The sequence below is a fragment of the Callorhinchus milii genome, unplaced genomic scaffold (genome assembly GCF_018977255.1).
Source record: "Callorhinchus milii isolate IMCB2004 unplaced genomic scaffold, IMCB_Cmil_1.0 Scaffold32, whole genome shotgun sequence".
Lineage (NCBI taxonomy): Eukaryota > Metazoa > Chordata > Chondrichthyes > Chimaeriformes > Callorhinchidae > Callorhinchus > Callorhinchus milii.
This window is the reverse complement of record NW_024704773.1, coordinates 2,258,827-2,286,568: the sequence shown is the minus strand read 5'-3', so window position 1 is coordinate 2,286,568 and position 27,742 is coordinate 2,258,827. Positions and strand designations below refer to the sequence as shown.

The 27,742-nt window shown below is 44.1% G+C and overlaps 1 protein-coding gene and 1 non-coding gene across 3 annotated transcripts in view; both read left to right on the top strand.

The window, feature by feature from the left end:
- cdc42se2 (CDC42 small effector 2) overlaps positions 1-27,742 on the top strand; it is a 111,781-nt gene that overhangs the window by 76,336 nt on the left and 7,703 nt on the right. For both annotated transcript variants that reach the window (XM_007892522.2, XM_042345177.1), the window contains exon 3: positions 26,533-26,637. In XM_007892522.2, coding sequence (XP_007890713.1) covers positions 26,533-26,637 — 105 coding nt within the window. The remainder of the gene's footprint in view (positions 1-26,532; positions 26,638-27,742) is intronic.
- On the top strand, positions 10,764-10,835 carry trnat-ugu. The gene has a single exon. It is a non-coding gene; the product is annotated as a tRNA-Thr (tRNA).

Sequence of the window (27,742 nt, the reverse complement as noted above, 5' to 3'; positions counted from 1 at the left end):
GGAAGGGAGGTGGCGGAGGCATAAGGTGAAGCATAGGGACTCTGGGATAGCTATCCAGAGAGTGTGAGCAGAATAGCAGAAAGCTTGTCCACCGATGGTGGGGCAAATAGGGAAGCAGACATGAAGCAAGCAAATGTTGACTGAGGGAAGGGAGCGGCTAGGTCAGGAGGTTTGCAGGAGGTCACTGAGGTGGGGTGGAGGGAGGCTGTGGAGGGATTGGAACTTGAAGGCAGGGATCTGGAATTTGATCTGCTGAGTGTCGGGAAGCCAGTGGAGCTAAGCGAGTATGCGGGCAATGAGGCAGCAGTGTCTGGTGTGGGACAGGTTACGGCTCAGAGATCTGGACAGCCTGCAGTTTGTGGAGGGAGGAGCTGGGGTGTCCAGGCTCAGGGCGATAGAATCGTTGAGTTTTATGTTTCAGCATTTGAACTTAAACGTTTAGTAAGCGGAGGCGATTGTGGAGAGGAGGGGCAAGTGCACTGCTGAGGAGTGTGTAAGAGCTGTAACACACTCTCTGGAGGGTTTTTTGACTTCAGGATCTGCTTGATGTTTGGTATCAAATCAACTTGATTGTATTACAGCTTCACTCAGGCTGCCCAGCAACCTGAGCGTCCCTTACGTTGCACGATTCTATACTAAAGTAAGACCGGGTGCATGTGTGTGTTGTGAAAAGATACTGAATATTTTGAGATGTGCTGTGGCTAAACTGAGTGGACTCATGTGATGCAGCCACACCCCATACAGCTGCACAGTCACATCTCCCTCCGTGTTTGTACCAATAACACAAGCGTCGCTGTTCGCCCTTTATATGTTGATCCAGAAACATCTTTAAAGAATACCAGCAGAAAAGCTTCACACACTGCATCTCCTGTCTTGATCCCAGACGTCAACTACTGTTTATCGTTACGTCTTTACAGTGGGATTTCCCATTAGCAAACACTCAAAGAGCTCCAGCCATTACCTGGAACTCAATCCCTTAAATATTCCTGTACTAATTTAGGGCTTAGTTGGTAGCACTCTTGCCTGACGCCACCTGCAATACTGAAAACAAAATACAGAATTGCCTGCAGTATTTCAAAATATTGCAGATATGCTGGTGGATTTAATTGTGAGTGACCCTGCTCAGTGCCAACAGGTCTGTGCAGCACAGGATGTTATGAAATCTCTTTCCAGCCAGGGGGCAAGAAACTCAAACGTCCTGACCAGAGGCCAGGTGAGCTAGTGTTTAACCTTCACAAGTGGTTCATTTAGTAAAAACTGGTGAATGTCAGACAAGTGAACGGACTTTGACTTTTGGTAGCTGTGACCCGGCCACAGTCTCTGGCCCTGGCCTCCTGTCTTTCTGGTTGGCTGGTGAGATGGGATGCACATGGCTTCACAGCAGATTGACCAAGGAACGCTTGGTCATTAGCTTGAACTTCTGATCCTGGGCAGAGTGAGTGTAATGGCTAACGGAGGAGGGGAAGAGAGGAAGTAAGAGAAAAGAGTGAGAGAGAATAGGAGGTAATATCAAACCTTGAGTTCCTGGAATTGGGTCTAATTTAGATTTTTTTTTCTTACAGTAATTTGGACATATGTAATGTAGACCATCAGGGATTTGGTCCCACTCGCATTCTTCCCACAGATCAGCTGGAGTTCTGATGTTAATGTTAATGAAAGTGACACATTAGACTACGGGGCAATCAACTTTGTTGCTAAAGGATTTGCATAGTCTGGAACTTCTGCGTGGCTGGAGGATTTGAGGAATGGGTTTTTACCCAGCAAGAAATGTATTCAGCATCTCACTAAAATGCAAATGGCCAGTTTCAAATTGCTTTCACGAGACTGCGCTGAAAAAAGGCCTTTCAAAAAAATGTTTTAATCCTTTCAAAAAGAATAAGTGTGTGATACATTCCTTAATAAGGTCTTCATTTTCTAATTTGGATCAGTTCTGACGCAAGGAATTCAGTCAGCTGTCTCTGTCTCGCATGTACTTTCCAATGTGACCTCATGTGACTGTGTGTGAGGGAGTTAGTATTTCATCCAATTGGGCTAAAACATAAAGGTTACAAACAGCAATGAATGATCAATTCATTGGAATTTGAAGTCCAGTTTATGAACTCACACGCTGCTGTAAACCTGGAATGATCAACTTTCTGAGCCAGAGGAGAGAGAGGACTATTGCCTGAGCCAGGCTGACTCTCTGGTTTGCTCCCTGCAACTGTGACTGGAATTGTTATTAATATTTTAGTATTAATAATACTTACATTTGATATTGCACCTGTCATGTCAGGAGGACGTCTCAAAGTACAATTTATACTGAATAATGGAGTGGCCATGTGCCTTGTGGGTGAACATAGTCCATTTGCTCACAACAATGTCCACAAGCCATGGAGTGAATGACCAATTTGTTTTGGGGGGAATGTGCGATGGGATCTTCAATGTTCACCTGAACAAGTTAATGTCTCATCCGAAGGAATGCACTTCCAAAATACAGCAAACACCCATAACTGCATTGGAGTGTCAGCCAACACTATACGAGTTCCAAGCCCCCCTTTTATTGTTTTATATTAAGCATTTGCTACAGCAGTAGTTGCCTTGGACATAGTTGAGGTGGCTCAGCACATGGTATCATTTTTAAGAAAAACACACTGAATACCTCAGTATAATAGAATGTTGAGTCGTTGAGATGTCTCAAAGCGCTTCACAGAATATGCTTTAAAGTGACTGTTATATATTCCCGGGATTCTGCTGCTCTTTCTATCCAGAAGAAAGCTGTTGAAATCTTCGAATTGATGAAGAGAACTACTTATGATGGTTTGTACCTCTGATAAGCACTGCACAGGCTTGTGTAAACCCTGGGAGTTGAAAGCTGACTGCAGTTCAGAGTTGCAGCAGTATCTATGCTGGGATTGCTATTACATGCAGTTTAGTTCTATCAGTACAGACTATTACACTATTATAAGCGGCTCTGTTTCTACAGACATTAGTTTCTGTAAAAAGAAGGCCAACAATTCTCCAGGTAAATTTGCTTTGTGGCAGTTTGTGAGTCGTTACTGTGTGTAAAAATTATTGTCTGTTGTGTTTGTCAAAATATACGCAGTGACCACACTTGGCAGCAATGCCCTGTGAAGAGCTGGATACGTTTTGACGTTATATGTAAGGGCAAGTATGAGGGTTATCTATTTGATTTATATAAATTCCGGTGTTTCAGGTACTGCAGGTTCTGCGTATTGTAACAAAGTGGAGTCTTGTAGCGTATTGGTTGGAGCACTTACCTCGCAGGTGAGCGGACCTGGGTTTGATTCCCGAGCGGGGCGAAATCTTAGGGAAGTTTCCTTACTCCATATGCCTCTGCTTACTCTAGCAGTAAGGAGGAACCCGGTTTATAATTGCTTATCTGGGGGTAATAATACCTTCAAATAAAATAATGTCACTCAATCCACGACTGTTTGTGGGACACTGCTGTGCGCAATTGGCTGCCGCGTTTTGCCCACCAAGTATATAGAATCAATTCATTTTATAGTATATTCTGTGAAGCACTTTGAGACGTCTCGAAGACGCGATAAGGCACTATATCAATTACAAGGATTATTATTATATTATAACAATGTGTTAGAGGAGCACGAAGAAAAGTCCAAAGGAGCAGCCTCCTTGTTTTCAATGATTGGACTCTCAGAGAATATATTTAGATATTTGGGGAATTTCAACACAAGCTGTTTGTTGCTCGAATATGACGCCGATGTGACTGCTCAAAGTAGGTCAGCAAAATAGATGTAACACTATTTTTAGAATTTGAATGTAAATATACAAAGTACAAACAAATACAATTGTCAACCCGATCAATGAGTGAGTTTTATTTTCCATGGAATTTGAGACTTTTAAAGCAATTTGAGACTCTTACTGTGAAAACTCTCTCCTTTTAAATCAGCCTTTAAACATCATTTTCCACATTAAAGGTGGACTTTTCCCAGCTTTGTGTAAGACTTTTTTTTTAAAAAAACACCGTCATTTGACTTGGCCAGTCCGGGTTGAAAGGTAGTTGAAAGTGAGGGTGTTGTAGGGAAACTCCAATCTTCAGCCATGGCTTTGAAGTGATTACAATGTGAAAAATTATATCAATGTGTGACAGCAACAACAGCTTGTGCTTATATACTCCCTTTCTCACAGAATGTACAGCTCAAAGTTATAATGGTAAGCAGCAAAACGAGAGATTTAAGGATACTGCTGTTTCATTTGACATAGCCCATATAACGTCAAAATGCCTCAAAGTGCTTCACAAGGAATTGCTGTCGAGAGTAGTGTCTGTATATTTGTAGGTGAATGGAGCAGCTGTTTTGCATATAGCAATGTCCCACAAAACAACCCTGAAATGAATGACCAATTTATCCGGATGATTGTTGCACAGGACACACTGGGAGAAGCTCTCACTTCTTGAGTTATGTCATTCCATCTTTAATGTACACCTGAAATAGGTAGACGGCACCTTGGTTTAAACATCTTAAGAGAAACGTTGATGCATGCATGGGGGAGAAGAGAGGGGAAGAGGAGCAGTGGGGGTTTGTATGGATTATAAACACCGTCATGGACTAGTTGGGCTGAATGTCCTGTTTCCATGCTGTATCACTTATGTAACTTGTCTTATTCCAACAATGGTGCCTCTGATAATGCAGCCTCCCCCAGTCCTGCACTAGTGGCAGCTTAGATGGCTATTACCTCAAAGTCCAAAGACACACTGAAATGGATTTAAAGAGAGGAAACCAGGCGAAGAGATTTTGGAAGAAAATTCCAGAGACCTTCTGATGGCTGAAGGCTCAGCTGGATGGAAAGAATGGGAGGCGATCAGTAGACCAGACTCGGAAGAAAAGAACGTTCAGGAAGGAGAATAGAACTAGAAGGGATTATGGGAGGAGCAAAATTGGAGTGAATTGAAAATTATTAATTTGTTTTTAAAAAAAAGGTGTGGAAGAGCTTCGGGGGCTTGGGAGAAAACTCACCGCAGAGTTTTGGAAGATCTGAACAACAACAACAACAACAACAAGATTCCATTTATAGAGCGCCTTTCACGTCAGGAGGACGTCCCAAGGCGCTGCACAGTTGGGTCATGACCCGAGCAGGGCGGAAATGGTCAGGGTGAGGGGAGGGAAGGGAGGGAGAGAGGAGGGGGGAAATGGTCAGGGTGAGGGGAGGGAAGGGAGGGAGCGAGGAGGAGGAAGAGAGTCGAGAGGGGAGCTGAAGGCACGGTCAAAGAGAAAGGTTTTGAGACCGGCCTTGAAGGAGGAAAGGGAGGAAGCGGCGAAGGCACTGGGGGATGGAGTTCCAGAGCCTGGGGGCTGAGAGGCTGAAGGCCCGACCACCGATAGTAGGGCGGTTGGGGCGGGGGACGTGGAGCAGACCGGAGCCAGAGGAACGGAGGGTACGGGCAGGTAGGTAGGGGGATAGTAGGTTGGAGAGGTAGGAGGGAGCAAGGCCGTGAATGGCCTTGTAGGTGAGGATGAGGATCTTGAAATCAATCCTCTGGGGGATGGGGAGCCAGTGGAGGTGAGCGAGGGTGGGAGTGATGTGGTCCTGGTGCGGGACAGTACACGAGCTGCAGAGTTCTGAATGACCTGCAGCTTGTGGAGGGAGGTGGCGGGAAGGCCGGCGAGGAGAGAGTTCCCATAGTCCAGCCTTGAGGTGACAAAGGCGTAGAACCAGGGTTTCAGCAGCGTGAGGGGTGAGGTAGTGCCGTAGTCTGGCGATATTCCGGAGGTGATGGAAGGCGGTGCCAGTTGTGGTGCGGATGTGAGGGAGAAAGGACAGCTCAGGGTCGAACAAAACGCCGAGGTTCCTGACTGGCTTTGAGAGGTGGAGAGTGCAGCCTTGGATGCTGATGGTGTCAGCGCCTGAGGTGCGGAGGCGCTGACGTGAGCCAATCAGGAGGGCCTCGGTTTTTCGCACGTTGAGCTGAAGAAAGTTGTCTCTCGTCCAGGACTCGATGTCGGACAGGCAGGCTGTCAGGACATCGGTGGTCGTGGAGTTGAGAGTAGAGGAGGAAAGGTAGAGTTGGGTGTCATCCGCATACATGTGGAAGTTAACCCCATGTTTGCGGATGATGTCACCGAGGGGGAGCATATAGAGGGTGAAGAGGAGGGGACCGAGGACAGAGCCCTGAGGGACACCACATGAGACAGTACGGGGGGTGGAGGAGAAGCCATTCGTTGAGACGAAGTGAAGACGGTGGGAAAGGTAAGAGCTAAACCATTCAAGGACAGTGCCTTGAAGGTTGAGGTGGGAGGACAAGCGGTGGAGTAGGATAGCGTGGTCGACCGTATCGAATGCTGCCGATAGGTCGAGGAGGACGAGGAGACAGAGGGAGCCCTGGTCACAGATGGTCAGGATATCATTGGTGACCTTGACCAGGGCAGTTTCTGTGCTATGAGCAGCACGGAAACCTGACTGAAGGGGTTCGAAAAGAGAATGGGTGGAGAGGAAAGAGCGCAGTTGGGAGGCGACAACTCTTTCCAAGACCTTGGAGAGAAAGGGGAGGTTGGAGATGGGCCGGTAGCTTGATAGCTGCGACGCATCAAGGGAGGGTTTTTTCAGGGTGGGCGTGATGATGGCAGTTTTTAATGGAATGGGGACAGAGCCAGAGGAGAGGGACAGGTTTATGATGACAGTGATGTGTGGGGCAAGAAAATGGAGGTGGGAGATAAGGAGTGGAGTGGCGATGGGGTCAAGGGAGCAGGTGGTTGGTTTTAGGGATAGGATGAGTTCAGTGATAGAGGGTGGGGAAACGGGTACGAAGGTGTGTAGGGGAGGATGGGTAGGAGTCGGAGTGTGGGAGGGAAGGGGTGGGTGGTGGGTGGAAGTTGGAGGGGAAGTGACCGCGGAGCGGATTCCCTTGATCTTGGATTCAAGGAAATCCAGCATCTCCTCGCAGTGAAGGTTGGAGGAGATGACCTGCGCGGGGTGGCGGGGGGGACGGAGGAGTCGGGATGTGGTGGAAAACAGTAGCCTGGGGTTGTTCTTCGCCTCCAGGATTATCCTGGAGTAGAAGGACGACTTGGCCGAGGCTAGAGTGGAGCGGTAAATTTTGAGGAGGTCCAGCCAGATTTGTCGGTGGACCGTTAGGCCAGATTTGACAAAGGTGCGCTCAGCAGCCCGCACCTGGCATTTCAGTGAAGCTTATAGAGGGTACAGCTAGAGAGGCCACCGAGGAGAGGATTGGAAAACTCTATCATTAAAGTTGAGAAACGTTCAGGCTATGTTCTGGAGGCGGAAAAAGTTGATTTTAGCGCTAGATGGGATGGGACGTGGGGCACGGGATGTGGGGCGCTATGCATAACTGAGGGTCAACCAGAACGTAGGACTGTGTAGTGTTCCTAGTCAGTGATTGTCGACCGGCTATTCAGCCCCTGAAAGGAAAGGAGGAGATGATCATAAGACTATATAAGACTATACTATATAAGCAATATCGCATAGCCATGAAGTAAATACCTAGCTTCTGCAAATAAACCCTGTGGTACATAGAGGATGACAGGTAAACGGTAAGGAATCGATGTACAAGACAGTAATCCAATTGAGAGATTCTCAGTGTACTTTTCTGTCAGCTCCATTTCTACCTCCTCCAAACTCCCCTTGATGACATTACTGTAAGTATCTGCTGTACAATATCTGCATTGCCCCTACACACAAAGTTTTAATAATCTTTACATTTGATATAGAGCCTTTCTCATCAGGAGGAGGCCTCAAAGCTCTTGATAGGATACATGTTAAAGTAGAGTGACTGTTTATTTTGCAGGTCAACGCGACAGCCAATTTGGCACAAGCAATATCGCATAGCCATGAAGTAAATACCTAATTTTATTTGCGGGATTGTTGGCAAGGACATCGGGAGAAACTTCCTTCCCGTTTTGAATAGTGCCATGGGATCTTTAGTGTCCACCTGCACCTTTGGTTTAACTTCTGATCCAAAGGATGGTATCTCCAACATTACAGCATAGCAGTGCATTGGAGTGTCCGTCTAGACTATATGAGTTCAAAGTTCTGACGTTCTCTTGACCCACAACCTTCTGACTGAGAGGAAAGAGTGCTACCGACTGAGCCAGGCTGACACGCAACCCCATCAGACATTGAGACTTTCTTTGAAGTTTTCCTATCAATTTGGCTGTCTGTTTATTTTTGTGACAGAGCATCTGAAGTTCTTGGTGACCTTGGATCTCGGGGTACATTACTTGATGCCTTGAGGGATTACCAGGATTTTGTCTGCAATGATTTTTGCTGCAATCTATAGTCAGATAGAAACCAGCAGACCTGGAAGTGATTACAAGGCAGTAATCTGATTGAAAGGTCAAGGTCAGGTTGTGAATAAAGAGAGCAAAGCTCAAGTGGTTTGTAACCACCTTCTGAAGCCTGATATTAGATTGCAGCCCTGAAATTGTTGCCATACATCTGAGTTTGTTTTAAAAATGTCCTAGGGCTATGGTTTGTGGAGTCCTGAATCTGTCTTTCTATGCTCAGGGCATATCTCAGGATTGTTTCAGCAGTCAGTGTGCTTGCTCTATACTGTGTTGCGCTGGCATTCTCACTGAAAGGGAGGACATTCTGTACATAGAATATATTTTTTTAGCTGCATTTGCCCACAGTCGCTACACTTTGCAGCAAAGTCCTGTGAAGCACTTTGAGATGGCCTCCTGACATGAAAGGCCCTGCAAGGATTTATATTGTTCTTATCTAAGGGGAATACTTTTTAGTTGCTTTTCCCTCTAGACTTTTTTNCTTTAATAATAATTACTTATGCATTTTTTTAAAATCAAGAAATGACTTTCACATGGTTACTAGGTACAGTAATGGGCAGAGTGTGCTAGATTCCTGTAATTAAATCAAGAGGTTCCAATGACATTACAGACTGGAACAACATTCCTTGGCTGTGAAGCCTGTTTACAGGAACTTTTGTTTAAGGACATCTACTATGAGAACCTAATTTTCTTGGAATGAATTAAGTGTTGTTACAGTGAGGACTGAATGCCAATGAGTCCGAAGCGTTGGACCAGATGACAGTCCCATAACAATTCGCTTTCTTCCATCCAATGTCTCTTGCAAAAGGCGAAATCGGTCTTGTACCATTTGCAGTTGACTTACTGTGAGGTGGGTTCCAGTACTACAGTGTTACCTGTAAACTGATCTTCAAAGTCGAACCTCTTCTGCACCTTTTGCTTATCTACATTTTTACATTGGTGAGCATGGTAATCAGTTTATAACTCATGGGCTTTGTGAACACAGTCTTATTTGGTTTAAAGCAGGTCATCAAGTGGCCTTGAGCAATTTTGTTTTCTAGAAAAAGGGAAGCTTTCTGTGTCCTGTGAGGAATCCTCCGTTCGTACTGATCCTAACCTGTGTCTGGGGATTTTTTGCAGGATTTGGTTTCATTTTGTTTGCAGTTTTTTTCCAGTTTATTTCCAGGGTAGTTACTAAATGTTGAGAGCTGGCAACGTTTAATTTTTTGTCTTGTGAATGAGACTTCTGTTTTACACTCTGCTCCAAAAGTTTTCAACCCACTTTTCCAGTGGCATTGATCCATGCTGGGATATTCTCTACAAGTACAATCAGTTTTTGGTCCAAGTGGCTGTTCTCTCTATAAGCCTAGACCTAAGTGGGGCTGTTAACCTGCACACCAAAGCACTAATGGGTAGTGTGGTCCTAGCAGGACAAGTAGCGGAAAAGCTTGCCTGACAACAATATCAATGGCAAGCTATGCAGTTTTAGCTGGTTAGATTCCAGCAGTACCCCAACACACACTCTGGGGTCCCCAAGCCTTGGCTCTTGCCAAACTGCACCTAATACTTTCTGGAATTAGGTAATCAGGTGCATCCCTCCAGGGAGAGAGTGCACATTCCATTCCAACAGTCTATCTCTGGGATTTCCATGTGTAGGTGGGATGCATGGAAATCTCGGTTTGGATGCTCTTTAAGCACGGGGATGGGTTTCCGCATGTGTCAGACACCCAGCTGACCAAACAAGACGTGGGGCTGATGAACTTTCGACTGAGCAGCATCACAGCTAATCCCAAGCCTACTCTGCGAAACATCTGCTCTTTATACAAGAAGTACCTGGATAGGAATCAGGATTGGGAACCTGGCTCATTTTCCCTTCGTAACCTGGGGAGTTGAAGCCACTGTAGCTCTCCAACCGTTGTCCCATCTGATGAGCAAACTCAATACAAATTGTACATCAAATCAGGGACCTTTCTGGTCTGTATGGCTCTCTCTCACATTGAGCAGTGGCTCTTTTTTTTTGATAAAAAAGTTCTCATTTGCAGCAATGAATGCAATGTTAGTATCACATAAGAACAACTTGCATTTATATAGCCCCCCTCATTCATGATAGGTGTGTGTAAAAACCAACAATTCTGACACCAATGGTGAACATTGACTGAGCGATTACCAGATTAACAGGAAATAACTCAGTCTGAATGTACTGCTAAACTTTAACTTGTGAGCTTCTTGAAGGAATCCCATCATTTATGATTCAAACATTAACCAATCCTCCAAAAGACAAATATTGATGTATTTAAGATGAGCATTGGTGTGTGCTGGCTCTCATTCAAATTCAGTGTGAATTAATAAGTTGTTCCGATCAATGCAGTCGAATTAGTGAAGACCAGTGTAGATGAGCAGAAAGTGCAGCTAGGTTAGACTTGGCTTTTTTTTAGGATCATTTTACAGGAATTGCAGGAATTCTCTCTAACAATGCCTTAACCTTGAGCATCATCTCTCTCTGCCTTCAAAAGTCTGCTGATAAGGAGTCCTGTAGCTCAGTGGTTAGAGCACTTGCCTTGTAAGCAAAAGACCTGGGTTCAATTCCCAACAGGGTGAAATGTTGGGCAAGTTTCCTTACCTTGGTGGATCACTGTTTAGTCCATTGGCGGATCACTTTTCCGGGGGTAATAATTCCTTCAAAGAAAAATTATAATAATAAATTGGTCACTTCCATCCACGACTGTTTGTGGGACACTGCTGTACGCAATTGGCTGCCTTGTTTCACTCACAAAATATACAGTCAATTCACTTTACAGTATATTCTGTGAAGCTCTTTGAGACGTCTCAAAGACGTGATAAGGCGCCATATGAAATCCAAGGATTATTATTATCAATAACCGATCTCTGACCATGCCCTTTGTCAACAACTGCAATCTTTCTGCTCTGGAATCCTCATTGTTGTTGTGGTGAGATATTTATCCTACATTAATGCGCTATATCTGGGAATCTTTCTAAAGAAGAGTGGGATCATTAGGACAAAAAACTGGGTGCGTGCCTGAAAAGTGAAAACATTACTGGATATGAGGAAAGAGCTGGAAAGTGGAGTTAATTTTATACTGTATATTAAAAATAATAAGTTTAGAAAACAAAACAGGTAGCAATGTCACAGACATGGTTGTAGAACGGTTGATTTTGCTGTTGGAGTTTGTTTTTGTCTTTTGTTGTATCTACGATCAATGGTTGAACATTACGTAACACTCTAACCATTCTTATATTCTTGAATACCACTAAATTTAGTGGTAATTTAGATAGGGTCATCCAGTCAGTCAATTGGTTGCATTTCCTCACACCTAACCAAACAGCGGTGTTGAATTGGAGAGCCGCAGGAATTAAATGGGAGCTCTTTATTTTTATTTCATTTTTACTTTAGAATTGAAGCCCAGCTCCTTTCATTTCTGCACAGAACATAGTCTGTCTGTCCTTCCTTACAACCGAATCACACTTGCAATATCCATTGCCCTCCCAGCCGACAGACTGGACCTGCAGTTCATCGGTGGTGATGCTTGAGTAGTAGCATTCACACAATTTGATCCATGCATAGAATCAGATTTAACCAGAAAGTAACTTAAAGAACAAGCCTTTTTTTTAAAAAAAATACCTGTCAGGATTACTCATATATGAAGTGGGAATTTTCTGGCTGTTACATGTCAAACAGTTTTCACTCACTGAATTAATCCCGCAACCGTTTGGCAAGGTTTGTTGAGACACTGACACTTTGGATACTAAATAAAGGACATTAACTGGGCATTTTGTGGTAATTTAGATTATGGTCATCCAGTCAGTTAAGTGGTTGCATTTCCTCACACCTACCACCAGATCATTGTCTTAGTCTTGAGAGCATTGTCTTGAAATTTAAGATTGTGCAGGATTTTGGAAAAGTCTCATTCAGTTTTAATTTAGATAATAATACTACTAATAATAATCCTTGCATTTGATATAGCGCTTTTCACGTCTTCTAGACGTCTCAAAGCACTTCACGGAATATTCTGTAAAGTGAATTGACCGTATATTTGTTGGTGTAACGCGGCAGCCAATTGTGCACAGCAGTGTTCCACAAACAGTCGTGGATCGACGTGACCAATTTATTATTGTTATTTATTCTCGAGGGACTATTATCAGGCATGTGGAGTAAGGAAACTTGTCCAAGATTTTGCCCTGCCGGAAATCAAACCCAGGTCTCTTGCTTGCCAATCCTCCAGGAATTCCCTATTTCAAACAGAAAAGTTTGAAAGAGGAATAACAAACTGATCCAAAGCCTATTCCAGGTATTCCTGATGTTAGCCATGGAATTTAATGTCCTTGGATGTTGACTGTTGTTTATGGACTGCTTCTGTAGGTATTAACATCTCTGTCGCGCTATTGGGCTTTTGTGGGTGATTGTGTTTTGCAGTTCAGGACTACCCCGAGATGATGTTTTTGCATATTTAATATTTTCCAAATCACCAACGTCGTTCAAGTGTGACTTTTTTCTATTTTTTTCACAACTGCCACTAATTTTGCATTAGTTTCTTTACAATTGGGGGGCTTTCAGTTCTCAGCTGCAGTGATCTCATTTCCTCACAGTAAGTTTCAAAAGGGCTTAGAAATGCACCAGCCGAGAGTAAGGTTAAATAGTTCACAAAAATGTAACCAGACCGTCAAGTGGATAAAAAATTACTTTCTTGTGTTTTGCAACCGGCCAAAGACATTTCTTCGGAATTCGTACTTAGTAACTTAATCCACGTGTCTGCTTTCATTTGATCAGATGACATGGTTGCACTTTGACTCCATAGTTGCTTTCAATAGAGATATTAGCAGAGGAAGAAACCAATTGTCCCATCATGTCTGTGCTGTGCTCGTCTGACCCACTTATTTACCTGCTGTAATTTTCTATCCCTGATCTATTTCCCCCCCCACTGTACCTATCAACTCTAATCTGATATTTTAAGTCACACTCTCCATTCCAGATATCTACTCTAATCTGAAATCCTCTTGTCTCTTCCTTCCACCCTTTCACACACCCACACACAAACTAGAGCTACTTATTTTAATCTCTTATTTTCGCCCCCAGTGCAACTCTTTAATCTCACCTCTCTGCTCTCTCTTCATATTTTTTTATTTTCCGTGTTTGTCTGGTTCCCTGTTCAATGCTTTGATGGGTCTGCCTGCGCTGGGCACATCAAAAAATGTGATTACATTCGGATTCGGGATGTATTTCACAAACTGTACAGCTGAGGCCTTGAGTTTCAGATTTGTTTTGTTTCTTCTGTTTCTGAATTTGGAGAATGCGGTAAAAGCATTTTTATATAAACGCTTGTAAGGTGGAGCCTGTACACTGTGTCTTATCCTCGACCACAAGAGTTGCATTATGATCAGATAAGTACTAATATGCAGCATAGACACAGTATAGGCAGGGCCTCTGGTGGGATTCAGCTTGGCGTTGCTCTGCTGCTGCAGTTTTCAATTTCCTTAGACAGAAACCTCTGGCTGCAGTGTTGTGGGTTCAAATCCCACGTGGGACTTGAAATTACATCAACTAAACTGACACTCCAATGCAAAGGTGGGGGTTGTTACAGTGTGGGAGATGTTAAACTGAGGTTTGCCTGTTCAGGTGGACATTAAAGATCCAGTAGCACTGTTCAAAAAGTGAAGGGATTTTCTCTCAGTGTCCTGGCTAATAATCCCCCAAATAAAATTGGTCATTCGTTTCATGGCTGTTTAAACCGGGACCTCGGTTTAAGATCTCATCTGAGGGACGGCACCTCCAACAACACAGCAACCCTCCTGTATTAAAGTATCATGGGGCTTGAATCACAACCACCCGACCCAGAGGTGAGAGTGATACCAATTGAGTCAGGCTGACTCAAGAGGAAATGCCGCTGGAGGTAAAGTTAAAGCTTCTCATTGAGGAGTTCTTCTGATATGTTAACTCTGATAAATTTAATGGGAAGTGTAGCTCAGAAGAGACTGAGGTCAAACACTCACTTCACCCAGGCCGTTGGGAAAGCAGGAAATGACTTGTCTGTGTATTTCATAAGCAACGATTGACGTTTCAGACATTAGATTAATAATAATAATAATCCTTGCATTTGATACAGCACTTTTCACATCTTCTCGACATCTCAAACTGCTTCACAGAATATGCTGTAAAGTGAATTGACTGTATATATTTGTGGGCGAAACGTGGCAGCCAATTGCGCACAGCAGTGTCCCACAAACAGTCGTTGATTGAAAATGACCAATTTATTATTGTTTTGTTTTGGAGGGATTATTATTAGGCGTGTGGAGTAGGGAAACTTGCCCAAAGTTTCGCCCTGACTGGAATTGAACCCAGGTGTCTCGCTTGCAAGGCGAGTGCTCTAACCACCGAGCTACAGGACTCACCTTGCCAATGCCTTAGCTGAAATAATAATTGGTTTAATATTTTCTTAATAGAATGCTTGCACTTGATATTGCAAGCAGTCTAAAAACAGCGAGCCTGCAATCTAGGATAGAATCTGATTTGGTTAATTTGGCTGAGGGAGGAATAATGGCCAGGATGCAAAGGGAACTCCTCGCTTTTTTTTAACATGCAATATTTTATTGCCTATGACACAAGCAGACAGGTTTAACATTCAAAGGAAAGCAATGTCACACCTCTAGTATTGGAGCATTTAATCCAATATACACAGTCTGTCAAATGCTTCTCTATATGATACAGATTTTAGATATTATGTTATGTTGAAAATTTGATTACACCATGGCGTCTTTATATGTAGCTGGAAGCTAGAAATGTGATACTGTGTAGGCAAAAAACTGCAGACTCCAGGTTGGTGTAAAACATTGAGTAATTTATTATTTTTACTCTTTTTATATATAAGAAAACAGATTTAGCTTCCCATGTTTAAAATTGCGTTCAAATGTGCTGCTTCAGGCGCAATTTTTATCCTCACTATAGAGTATTGCAGAACAACCTCAGCCAGCCAGTGAGCAATGATCATGCTTCATATATCACATATCACATGTATACATTAGCTGGGTAGCTCAGTACCTTCTCAGTGTGACCAAGGGTCAGCTCGGTGAAGAGGTGACAGAAGTGTTGCAAATAGCATTGCTTGCCGCTGACTGTGGCTCCACTGTCACAGCACCAACAGTGAGCGGCAGAATACGCCCTCAGATTTTTATTGTGCTGATTATATCTGCACCGTGACATGGGATGGGTGGGGGAGAGCCATTGGTGGTGTGTGGGGAGGGTTCGAACCTTGGCTGTGTTGTACAGGGGCCAATCCCTACTGCTGGCAGTGACTGCTCTTTGCTTGCAGAAGCATATATCAAATGTGTGTAAAAAAATTCTGGCTGAGTAACTGAGCTATCAGGACTTAAGTGCCCTGGGTTCCAGTGGGATTGCTTTGAGTTCGAGTGGGGACACCTCTGTAGTAACAGGAAGTACGTCACAGCAACCCATGAAAACTCAGCTTGGGAGAGGATCGCATCAGAGCTATGTTCCCATCGGTTGGCAAAATTACTGCCGTATTCTTTATTACTGAATCGCCACCCACTAGAAATACTAGTTTTAAGCACTAGTTGTGTGGCCTGTTGCAGGTGCAGTGCACTAGAAACTACAGTTACAAGTAGATATGGTCTTTTCAGCTGGTACTATGGAACACGCTGTTCTCACTGTGTACCACCCTTTCATGTCTAAATGCCTGTATTAGGTGCCTCACTAGCTTATGCCCAACTGCACAGTCGCTCGAGCCTCATCGAGGGAGGGGAGTGGTTCCTTCCCGTGGCACAAACTGGCTGGAGAGCTACTCAAGGACCTGTGTGTGTATTATTGTGCGAGCAAAATACACAGTCAATCCACTTTACAAGTATCTCCTATAAAACGCTTTGAAACGTCTCAACGACGTGATAAAGCGCTATATCAACTGCAAGGATTACTATTATTATTGAAGCGAGAGGGACATTGACAAACAAAACATCATTCTAAACGCCCAAACAAAGTGTGAAGTCCAAACCTTGAGTTATTTCCAAGGTAGTCACTTCTTCAATACTTATCAAAACAAACAGCACTAATGAAAGTTTGTGAAGGGTTACATGATGCTATGTGACATTTAAATAATTTAGGTTTCATACTGATTCAGTTGGTGGCACTCTCCCCTCAGCACTCAGGGCTTGTGAGTTCAAGCCGTACTTGAGGACTTGAGACAAGGCTGACACCAGTGTAGTTCTAGGGGAGTGCTGGTTTGTTGGGGTGATATCCTTTGGATGGTCCCGTCTGCCTGTTCAGATGGAAGTTTGAAGATCCCATGGCACTTTAGAAAACAGAAGGAGGTTTCACCAGATACCTTAGCCAAAAATCCCCCAAATTGAATTGGTCATTCATTTCATGGCTGTTTGTGGGTCATTGGCTGCCTGGTTGCCCATAAATACAATCAATCCACTTTACAGTAAATCCTGTGAAGAACTTTAAGATATTTTAACATGACAAAGCACCACAACAAATATAAGGATGATTATTATTAATATTCAGTGATCAAACTGATGTTATGCTTCCTTCCATTCCTAACTGTCGGGAATCATTTTTCCATGGTTTCCAAAACCTTCCAGAATTTCATCATTCTCTGTTAGATCCTCTTTATAATTTTCTCTGTTTCAGTGAAAACAGCCCAAATTTTCATTCCTGCCCTCACAACTGAAACCCCTTCCTCCCCAGTTGCTGGACTTGACTGGTCTCCATTTTAAATATTTATTCAGAACAAATTGCATTTAAATGGGTGGAGCGTTGTTGAAGGCTGCTTCACTTGCCCTCAGCGCTGCCCAATTTGCAGCACAAATTCACCAACAGCAATTACAGCCAGTCTGCCCTTAATTTAGATACATTGCACCCGGGGGCCCTGTGGTCTCTGAGCAGGTGGTAGCTTCCTGCAGCTTGATACTAATAGGCCTGTAGTTTAGGGTCCCACAACAACAAGCCAATGTCCAGCCAGCCTCCCTTGTGGAGGCATTAGCAATGCTCAAATCTTGCTGGCTGTAGTCTGTCCTATGTTATTTAAACCAGTTGCTTTCACATACAGCACATAAATTTGAATTATGTTTTAAAAATAGCTGATTCTCGTTGAGTACATCAAAGAGAATCTGAACCACTCGCATCTGTACTTTGAGCTCACAGTTTAGCTTGACACTCCAATGCAGTGCTGTGGGTGCGATGCATTATTGGAGGTGCTATCTTAGAATTATACAGCACAGAAGGAGGCCATTCGGCCCAACATATCTGTTCCGGCTCTTTGAAAAGAGCTGTCTAATTCAGTCCCACTCCCCGGCTCTCTCCCCGTAGCCCTGCAAACGTGTCCTCCCCAAATAATTATCTGTGATAATTAATCTATCATTCAGATAAATCATTAAAGTCCTGTAGCTCAGTGGTTAGAGCACTCGTCTCGCAAGCGAAAGACTTGGGTTCGATTCCCAGCAGGGCGAAATGTTGGGCTATTTACCAAGCAATAAGTAGGCACCCAGTTGTTAATCGATTGGCAGATTGCTTATACAGGGATAATAATCCTTCAAAAAATAATAATTTGGTCACTCACTCCACGATTGTTTGTGGGACACTGCTGTATGCCATTGGCTGTTGCATTTCGCCCACAAAATATACAGTCGATTCACTTTACAGTATATTCTGTGAAGCACTTTGAGACGTCTAAAAGAGGTGAAATGTGCTATTCCAAATGCAAGGATTATTATTATAAAGTGGGGACCCGTCAGCCTGTTCAGGTGGGCTCTACTTGGTATGTCATACTGTTCAAAAGGAAAACAATACACCCCTCCCCCAATAATATTCACTTCATGGTTGTTTTTGGGACGTTGCTGGATGTGAATTGTCTGCCATGCTTGCCCATGTTTATAATGGGATGTCCCGTTCTAAGCATGGAGGAAAATGCTTTTCTAGCGCTGGTTCTCTGTACGAGCTTCACAGCAGCAGCCTTCTTTCCAGCTTTGACACATGTGGGGGAACCTAGGAATATTTTAGCAATGAACCCAGTGTTAAATCCTACGCCAATGTTAATAATAATAATCCTTGCATTTGATACAGCGCCTTATCACGTCTTCTAGACGTCTTAAAACGCTTCACAAATATACTGTGAAATGTAGTGACTGTGTATTTTGTGTGCAAAACACGGCAGCCAATTGCACACAGCAGTGTCCCGCAAACAGTTGTGGATTCCGTGATCAAATTTTTTCATGGGATTATTACCCCTGGAAAAGCAATCTGACAATCGATGAACACAATACAAAAATTGTGGGGTTTTCTCTTTCAGAGATCAAAGTAACCTCTCAACTCAACTGCAGGCCATTTGCTCCATCTGTTACCTTAAAATAAAACCTCGATTGACTCAAACAAGTGATTTGGGTCAGGGGCGGTTGAAGTCAGTCTCGGTGACTGATTCTGGTCCCTATATCAGTGACACGCAAGTGTTTTGGGGAGACTGAGAGACAGAGAGAGAGACACGCAGAGAAAGACAGAGAGAGAGAGAAACGAGTAAGAATGTTGACAAGTAAGAATGTTCTGAAGTAAGAGTTGACCTGCCCACAGTAGGGAGGAGACTTCATTCTTTCGATAAAAATAGGCACATTGTACACACTAGTTATAGACATTTCAAAAGAAAAAAAATTCTCTGAGAGAACTACCTTTTTCTTTGGGGAGAGGTCTTTGAGGTAAGAACAGACTTTGTTTACAACAACAAATTACAATTGTATAGCGGCCTTCATGTCAGAAAGATGTCCCAGGGCGCTGGACAATCAGGGGTTTTGGACCCAAGCTGGGAGTTGGAATCATATGGGGTGGAGGACAGGTGGGGTGGGGGTGGGAGAGTGACCGAAGGTTGAAGAGGAAGGTTTTCAGACAGGACTTGAAGGAGGCAAGAGAGGAGGTGTCATGGAGGGATTGCGGGATAGAGTTCCAGAGTGTGGGGACAGAGATGCTGAATGCCCGACTGCCAATGGTGGGGCGGGAAGTGGATTAGGGTCTCGGCGGCCTGTGGTGAGAGGCAGTGGCGGAGGCAGACAATGTTGCGGAGGTGTGAAAAGGCGGAACGGGACACGGCAGGAATGTGGGGTTTGAAAGATAGCTGAGGGTCGAAAAGGACACCGGGGTTTTGTGTTGGCTCGGTGAGGTGAAGAGTGCAGCCAGAAATGGTGATAGTGTCAGTAGCTGAAGTGCGGAGGCGCTGCCAGGAGCCAAGCAGCAGGGCCTCCCTCTGTCTTGCCAACATTGACCTGGAGGAAATTGTCTCTCGTCCAGGACTTGATGTCAGACAGACGATTAGCCAGGACATGAACGGTCCTGGAGTCGAGGGTGGAGGCAGGGAGATAGAGTTGGGTGTCATCGCATACATGTGGAAATTGACCCCCTGCCTGCAGCTGACATCCCAAGCGGGATCATGTATAGATTGAAGAGGAGGGGACCGAGGACAGAGCCCTGAGGGACACCACACATTACAGTGCGGGGGCTAGAAGAGAAGCCATTGGTGGCCATAAAGTGCAGATGGTGAGAAAGGTAGGATTGGAATTGGCAAGAACAGAATCATTGAGGTGGAGGTGAGAGGCGAGGTGGTGGAGAAGAATAGAGTGGTCAACAGTATCGAAAGCGGCTGAGAGGTTGAGAAGGACGAGGAGACAGGGGGACCCCTGATCGCAGGTGGACAGAATGTCATTTGTCACTTTCACCAGGGCTGTCTCTGCTGTGCGCAGCATGAAACCCAGATTGGAGGGGTTCATGGATGGAATGCTGGGAGAGGAAAGAGCAAAGCTGGGAAGTGATGGCACATTCCATGACCTCTGATAGAAAAGGAAGGTTTGAAATGGGGCGGTAGTTGGACAACAGAGATGGGTTAAGGAAAGGTTTTCTGATGGCTCTACCCTTACAGTTGTTGCCGCCATTTTCTTAAGACTTGTGTTAGTCTTGTTCAGTGCAAGACTTGACCCTGGAGCTCTGTGAATTTGTATACTCTAACCTGCAGAGGCCTGCCTGCCACAGCTAGGGAAGGGTCTTTAAAAGAGAGTCTGGTACTAGCAGCCTGAAGAAACTCACTGCTTCTGGTAAACCAAGTTCCTTTTCTCAGAAACCCCCCCACGAGGACCAGCCGAGGGCACGATGCTAACAGTACATTAACACCACAACAGTCACTGTTCTGTATTGTGCCTTAGCATGACTCCCTTGGTAGCAAGCACTCTCTCCTAATCAGAAGGTGTTGGTTCAAGCCCCACGTCAAGTCTTGACCTCATCGTCTAGTCCAGGATGGTCCAACCTTTTGGCTGCTGAGGGCCTGATGCCCTATTTGAGAAATGGCCACGTTTGTGTTTGCCTTCCAGAAACGTAACAATATTTACGGGTTATGGAGGGAGTTGGTGGGCCAGATGAAATGGGGGGGGGGTGAAATCGGCCTGCGAGCCACCAGTTGGACGACCCTGGTCTAGCCTAACACTCCAGTGCAGTGGTTGGGGTGCACTGCATTGTCAGAGGTGCTGTCCTTCAGATAAGATGTTAAATCCAGGCCTGTCTACCTGGTTGGGCGGTTGCCTACAAAACACACAGTCATAAACTTTACCGAATATCACATGAAACACTTTGAAACGTCATCCTGACTTGAAAGCGCTGTATCGAATATAAGAATGCCTTTGAGTCAACCTTTGGGTTGTGGAATGATTTATGATCCTCTCCAGGGCCAACAGTACCTCAGTTCTTCGGCAATGTGAAAAGACATCAGTGGGGAATTTGATGAGGTGACCAGGTACAGATCAGGGTGCAGGGTGGAGAATGAGGGCGTGGATTGGTGCAGGTGAAGTATCAGCAAAGGGGAATGGAACAGTGCACTGTGTTTGAATGAGTGAGAAGCTACCTTCCACTTCTGTTTGCCATTTCCTTACATGATGAGTTCCTAATCTTGTCTCAGTGATTGGGGATTGTTAGCATGAACCCAGGGGACACCCTTGAGTACACTATATTCAAAGCTTCCCATTGGTGTGAATGAGGAATAATAATCCTTGTATCTAATATAGCGCCTTATTGCATTGTGGAAAAGCTTCATGGGATTTCTGGAAAAAACGTTCATTTGTAGAGAAGATACAGCTGATCTAATGCTGCCTGTCATTTTTGAATGTGTAGATGCGTGAGGAAGGGTTGTTGTAAGCAATCCCCTCAAAAAAATATTAAATTGGTCACTTCAATCCGCAACTGTTTGCGGGACGCTGCTGTGCACAATTGGCTGCCGTGTTTCGCCCACAAAATACAGTCAATTCACTTTACAGCATATTCTGTGAAGCGTTTTGAGGAGTCTCACCAACGTGATAAGGCGCTATATCAAATGCAAGGATTATCGTTATTATTATTTTGGGACGTCCTCCTGACATGAAAGGCACTAGATTTACACATAATTGTAAATTCTATTGTATAAGAGTCTCCTGACTTGACACTGTCAGAGCCTCAGTGAGACAATCAGCTTTTACGCTTTGAGAACTTCTAGCAAATTGCTTGTAGCATGGTGATCTCCCCAGCAGGCTCGGGGACCTTCTACAGAATCACAGAGATTGGAGTGTAAGGAGACTATTCAGACCAATGACCCAAACCAGTGTTAGCTCCTCCGCTGGATCTAACTAACCTACACCCTCATGACCCACCTCTGATAGTGTGCCAAAATAAAGCCGGGAAATAAATGAATTTCTAAATGCACTCGTTGAAGAAACTTTCTTAAAATATGTTTTGAAAACAGCCCATAACTTGTGCTTCTCCGTTGGCATGATCTGGGTTATCGTATGCGAGCATAGGAAACGGCCTCTCAGGGTTTACTCACAGGATATTGGCTTTACTGAGATGGAGCACAGCCAGGATGCCTTGAATAGGCTCAGTAAAAATGTGTTCAGCTTTCCAAAGTGATCCCTGCTAAGTGGGAACTGGTGGCCAGGGCTTTTCGTGGAATGAAATGTATGTAGGAAACCCCAATTGTGGTCTGTGTAATAACTGTGCAAATGTAACTTTTGGTACAGATCCTGTGCTTGCACAAGCTGCTTGACTGTTTCTTTTTCTAGATCCCATCACCTGGAATTCTTCCTCTCTACTTTCCAAAGCCTCCTAAAGATCTCTCTTTGACTGTGCTTATCAATCATTCCCTCCTTCTCCATCTCCTACTCTGCTGGAACTCACACTCATCTCTGTGAAGCACTTTGAGATATTTACCTTGAAAGGTAATATATAAAAGTATAAATTATTTGTCCCCGGAGTACCTTTGGTTCTTAGTCCAGACCGTAAAGAGCAACTTCTCTGCAGCACTCGTTGCACTCGGGGGCCAGTGGGTAAAGTGACTAGCCTATGGCACCTTCCCAAATGACTAGCCATGCAGTTTTAGTTGATTAAATTCCCATGCACACTCTGGGATCCACAAGCTCTAGCTCCTGACAACCTGCGCCTCATACTCTGGAATTAAGTAAGAAGAGTGGTCTGTCCATGGAGGGAATGTGGACTCTATTCCAGGCACATGTTGTGTATATATTATATGTGGAACTTTGTCTGCTTTGGATAATGTTAACGATCATAATGGATTTCCGCATGTGTCAAACAACAGCTGACAAAAAAAAGAGCACAACACTTAGCAAACTGCATTTATTATAGTTGGCCTTGTGGGGTTTTTTTTACATAAGGAAGTGCAGTTCAGATTCCTCTGTGACTCAGAATTTCCTCCATGTACCAATTTAATAAATAAACGTCATTGCATTTGATCTTACGCCTTTAACCTCAAACCTCCTCAAACTTCACAAGTAATTGTTATGGAACAGTAACTGTATACTTGTGGCTAAACGCAATAGATAATTTTCACAAAACAAGGTCCCGCAGACAACAATGAAGTGAATGATTGTTGGCCAGACCAACAAGAGAAATTCCCCAACACAGATCTATATTTTGTACATAACAACATGATGACATGTTGACATGCGGTGACGACAGTTGTAACTAGCTCACCCATATGCAGTAATTTGTGAATGGGATTCACAGACAAATAAGTATATACTTTTTTTTGGCCATTTTCCTCCCCTGGAGAGGATGTTGACTCATATTGACACAATGTTCCACTGGATTTTGCTGTTTAAAAGAGCCAGCAGAGACACGATGGGCTGATGGCCTTCCTCTGGGTTGCAAATTTCTGTGGTTCTATGGATGTCTGATGTTCTGGAGTAACTCATCCAATCGGACATTTTTCACATGTAAAGCTTAAACCATGAGTGTCAGCAGGCTATCTGACTATGGGGAGGGCATCAGAGATAATTCCTATCCTTATCTGACTTCCCTCTTCCCCAAACTCCACACGCACGCCCGCACACACACTCTCCAACCAGGGAGAAAAGTTCACTGAATTTTTATTGGGAATGGTTATTTTTTTCAGCCCCATATGTAAAACCAACACCAAAGACAATTTAACATGCCTTAGGCAACCCCAGCTGAGATGTGGTAATTCGACAAAGGCCAGGAATTGATCCTGGGATCTTCTGATCCACATGGGAGTATCAGGATAGTGCCCTTAACTACAGGGCCGTTAGGGAAACCACATCTTTCAATATCCTTTATAGTTGCTGTACGCTGCCACTTTACAAGATCACATAATGTCATAAGATTGTTTTGGATGAAGAAGGTCCTTCGGCCTATCTAATCTCACTCCCTCCAGAACATTCACCCTACCATCCCACCCATCGCATCATCAAGCTGCTTTTTAAATGAGTCCAGTGTTCTGGCCGCAAACGCCCTTTCTGGCAACTTGTTCCAGTCGTTAATTACCCTCTGAGTCAAGAAAAACATCCTCGTGTCTGTCCAGAAATTGCCCTTTACAAATCTAAACCTGTGTCCTCTTGTTCTATTGTCTTGGTCCATCCTAAAGTATTGGTTCACTTTTTCAATCCCATTTAAAGTTTTATATAGTAAAACTTGCTTAAATCTGATCTGTATAAATCGTATAATTGTCTAAGTCATACATCTACCCAAATCCCATTCAAGAGTTTATATTCTATGCAAGTTTGACTTAACTCATACTTTGCATAAATCATATTGAATGTATGGTCCCAACTGATGCGACTTATGTAAGGTTTACTATGAGGTCCCCCTGAGTCTGAAGAGCCCTACCTTGTCTGATTGTGTTCATTCCTCTAAGACTGGAAATCATTCTCGTTGCCCTCCTCTGCTGGTGCCTGGGCAGCCCCCCCCTAATGTTGTGGTGACAAGAACTGTATGCAGTACTCAAAGCATGATCTGACCAGAACACTATACAGCCTGAGTTTGATGTCTGGGGATCTGAACTTAAGTGATTCGATTTCCAGGGTCAGGAATGCAGTGGTTTAAAAAAAATCCCTACTTTAACCTGGGATTAAAGGCATTTCCCATCAGCACTGGATTCACACAAGGTTTGAGGCAGTTTCTGATTTCTTGGTTTGGACACAAGTTGAGTGAACACAAGTTGACATAAACTGTACAGTGCCTTGTAAGGAAACTGTTGCTTGTGGGGATCCAATGAGTCAGATTTCAGTAGCTTTGTCCTCCACATTTTTGTCACCTGGTGTGGAAACTTGATCATTAACTCTAGCAAACGTTTGCCAGTAATGGTTGTATGTGTAGTTTGTTGTATGTGTGTGTGTATGTATGTGAGAAAAGATCTGCCTGATATTGCAGAGTATCAGAGCTGAGTGCAATTCAATCTCTCTGTGGTTTACAAAGCTCGGTTTGATGGCTTTTTTAACAGGTAGGGTTGCTGGGAGTCCTGAAAGTTTCTGTAAAATGACTCAATCTACATTTGCTAAGGTAGTGAGTATATAGGGGCCTGCTTCCTGGCAACCTCTCCTCACGTTGTGATACTCCATCAGACATGTATACACAGTCACTACACTTTACACAATATCCTGTGAAGCAACAGCCTCCCGATGTGAAAGACACTGTACCAAATGTAACGATGATCATTATTATTAAACTACAAGGTACTGGGTACGATTGACAGCGTGCACTCTGAGCAATATGATAAACAGTGGATTATAAAAGTGGTGTTGTGTAATTTTGCCTTCCACTGTGAGATCAAGTTAGAGACCTAATCTTGAAGCCTCTGACAAGTGTTGTTTCAAAATGAGTCCAGCAGGAAATAGGCAGAGCATCCTGGGTGATCCTTGTGGTTTGTGCTCCCAATGGGAACCTGGCCTTGTTGGCATGGCTGAAATTAGGAAATCACTGTATTAGATTTCAGAGACACCTCTGCATGTTTCCAAATCGCATCAATATTGAAAGTAGTTGCTCCATTTCCGGGTACCCATGACAAACTCTTTGCTCTAAAAGTTTTCCCTCTCCCTGCAGAGCCTTTAACAACATACATTCCACAACCTTATCTTCCAAAGCAAATGAATAAATGAGATCACTTGAAATTGGAGCAAATGTGTGGGTGTGAGAGAGTGCAGAATCTGGATAGCTTGTGAATGAATGAATGAATGAATCATACAACAACAACAACAACAACAAAATTACATTTATAGAGCGCCTTTCACGGAGGGAGGACCATGTACACTTTCAAGGGATTCTAAATACAAAGGAACCCATTTATAGCCCCTTTGGCCTACTGTGGACTAACGTCATTTCCTGTGTGCTGTTAATGCATGCTCTGTGCAGGAAGTGCCGCCAGAAAGAAGTGATGTCAGTGGTACTTCATGCGCATTGCATTCATGTGCTCAAGGTGTAGGAAGTGACATCAGGGCTGCCTTGTTAACATGGAAATCCACCAGTTTTTCCGTGCCTGTAACGCGGGTACTGAGGTATTGGACCCAGCGGACCATGCTGTACAGCGATCTCCCTGTACCCGCAAGGTGGGAGATTGTGTCTCTGTAATTGTATTGTAGAGAAGGGTCCGAAATGAATCATTGTGTAAGTACCTAATAAACCTCCCATAGTGTATGTCCGGGACCTTCTGTCTTTGTGAAAGCCGCACACGTAATGCTGTTAGACGCCGTTTTATGTGTTCTCCTGATTTAACAAGAAGTCATTAGCGAGGCCTGTGGTGTATGGCCAAGGCTGTTGAGTTGCCATAGCAGCACACAGAGAATGTGACGTGCAACAGGAGCGCTTCTATAGACTCAACAGACTGAAGAATGAAGAGTTTTTTTTAAAAAAATCCAATTAAATGTTTCTGCTTGAAAGAAGGACGTAGAGAAGCCGGGTAGATAGCCGAGGCTCGGGCATTCCTCTGGCTGTCGTGCTCTGACACTCCCTTTTTTACTCTTTCAGAAGAGGAGACGGCGGATTGACCGAAGCATGATCGGAGAGCCGACGAACTTTGTTCACACGGCCCATGTGGGATCAGGAGACGTCTTCAACAGCGGGATGAATTCAGTGAGTACTAACTAGCGCTTTCTGCGTGGAGTTGCTGCTGTGACACAACAACAACAAAAACAATAAAATTACATTTATATAGTGCCTTTCATGTCGGAAGGACGTCCCAAGGTGCTGGGAAGACACACTGCCTGGTACAGTGTAGGAATGGAGCGGGCAAGAAAGAACACTTAAAAGTGAATCGCAATCTGGGAATGTGCATCTTAATGTAAATTTAACACAGAAGGAGGTCACAGTAATACCATCTCTGCACTTTACAGTAAATCCTGTGATGCACATTGAGAACGTCCATCCCAATGTGAAATGCCAAATGCAAGGATTATTTTTATTATAACTTCGCCTTTATCCTGAGTTTAACCATCTCCAGACCAGTAACACTTAAACACGGTCAATGGGTGGAAAAAGGTTCCATATCTCACCTTAAAGAATATAAAATTTCACGAGATTTCACCCGCAGAAAGTACATCAACAACAACAACAAGATTACATTTGTATAGTAATTTTCACGTCGGTAGAACGTCCTAAGGCTCCATATTCAACAGAAACATGCTCCAACTATGTGACATTGCGTTTCAGTTTTCTTCAGAGCTGAAGAGGTCCTCTGTGACCTGCTAACCCCTTATCAATCTGTCCGCTCCCTCCGCTCAGTGGGTTCCTGCCTGATCCACGTTCCCCCGTCCGGCCTGCCACTTCATCGACGGTCAGGCCTTCAGCCTCTCTGCTCCCACCCTTTGGAACTCCATCCCACATTCCCTTCGCCTCTCTCCCTCCCTTGCCTCCTTCAAGGCACGTCTGAAGACCCTCCTCTTCGACCGTACCTTTGGCCATCCTCCTACCCTCCCTGCCCTCCACCCTCCTGATCGCAAACATCTGCTCGGATCCAAATCCCTGACTGTCCAATGCCTTGCAAAGTCCTCACAATGTGAAAAACACTAAACAAATCTAACTTTGTATTGTAGAAACAGGAGGAAAAAACTCAGGATGTGTCTTAAAAAATAATGGGAACATTTGGGTGCATGTTGGCCAAGTCCTGACTGTCTGGGAAACCTGTTGGAAGAGTCAGTTCTGCTGTACCCAATCCCTCCTGGACCTGACAATGTACTTG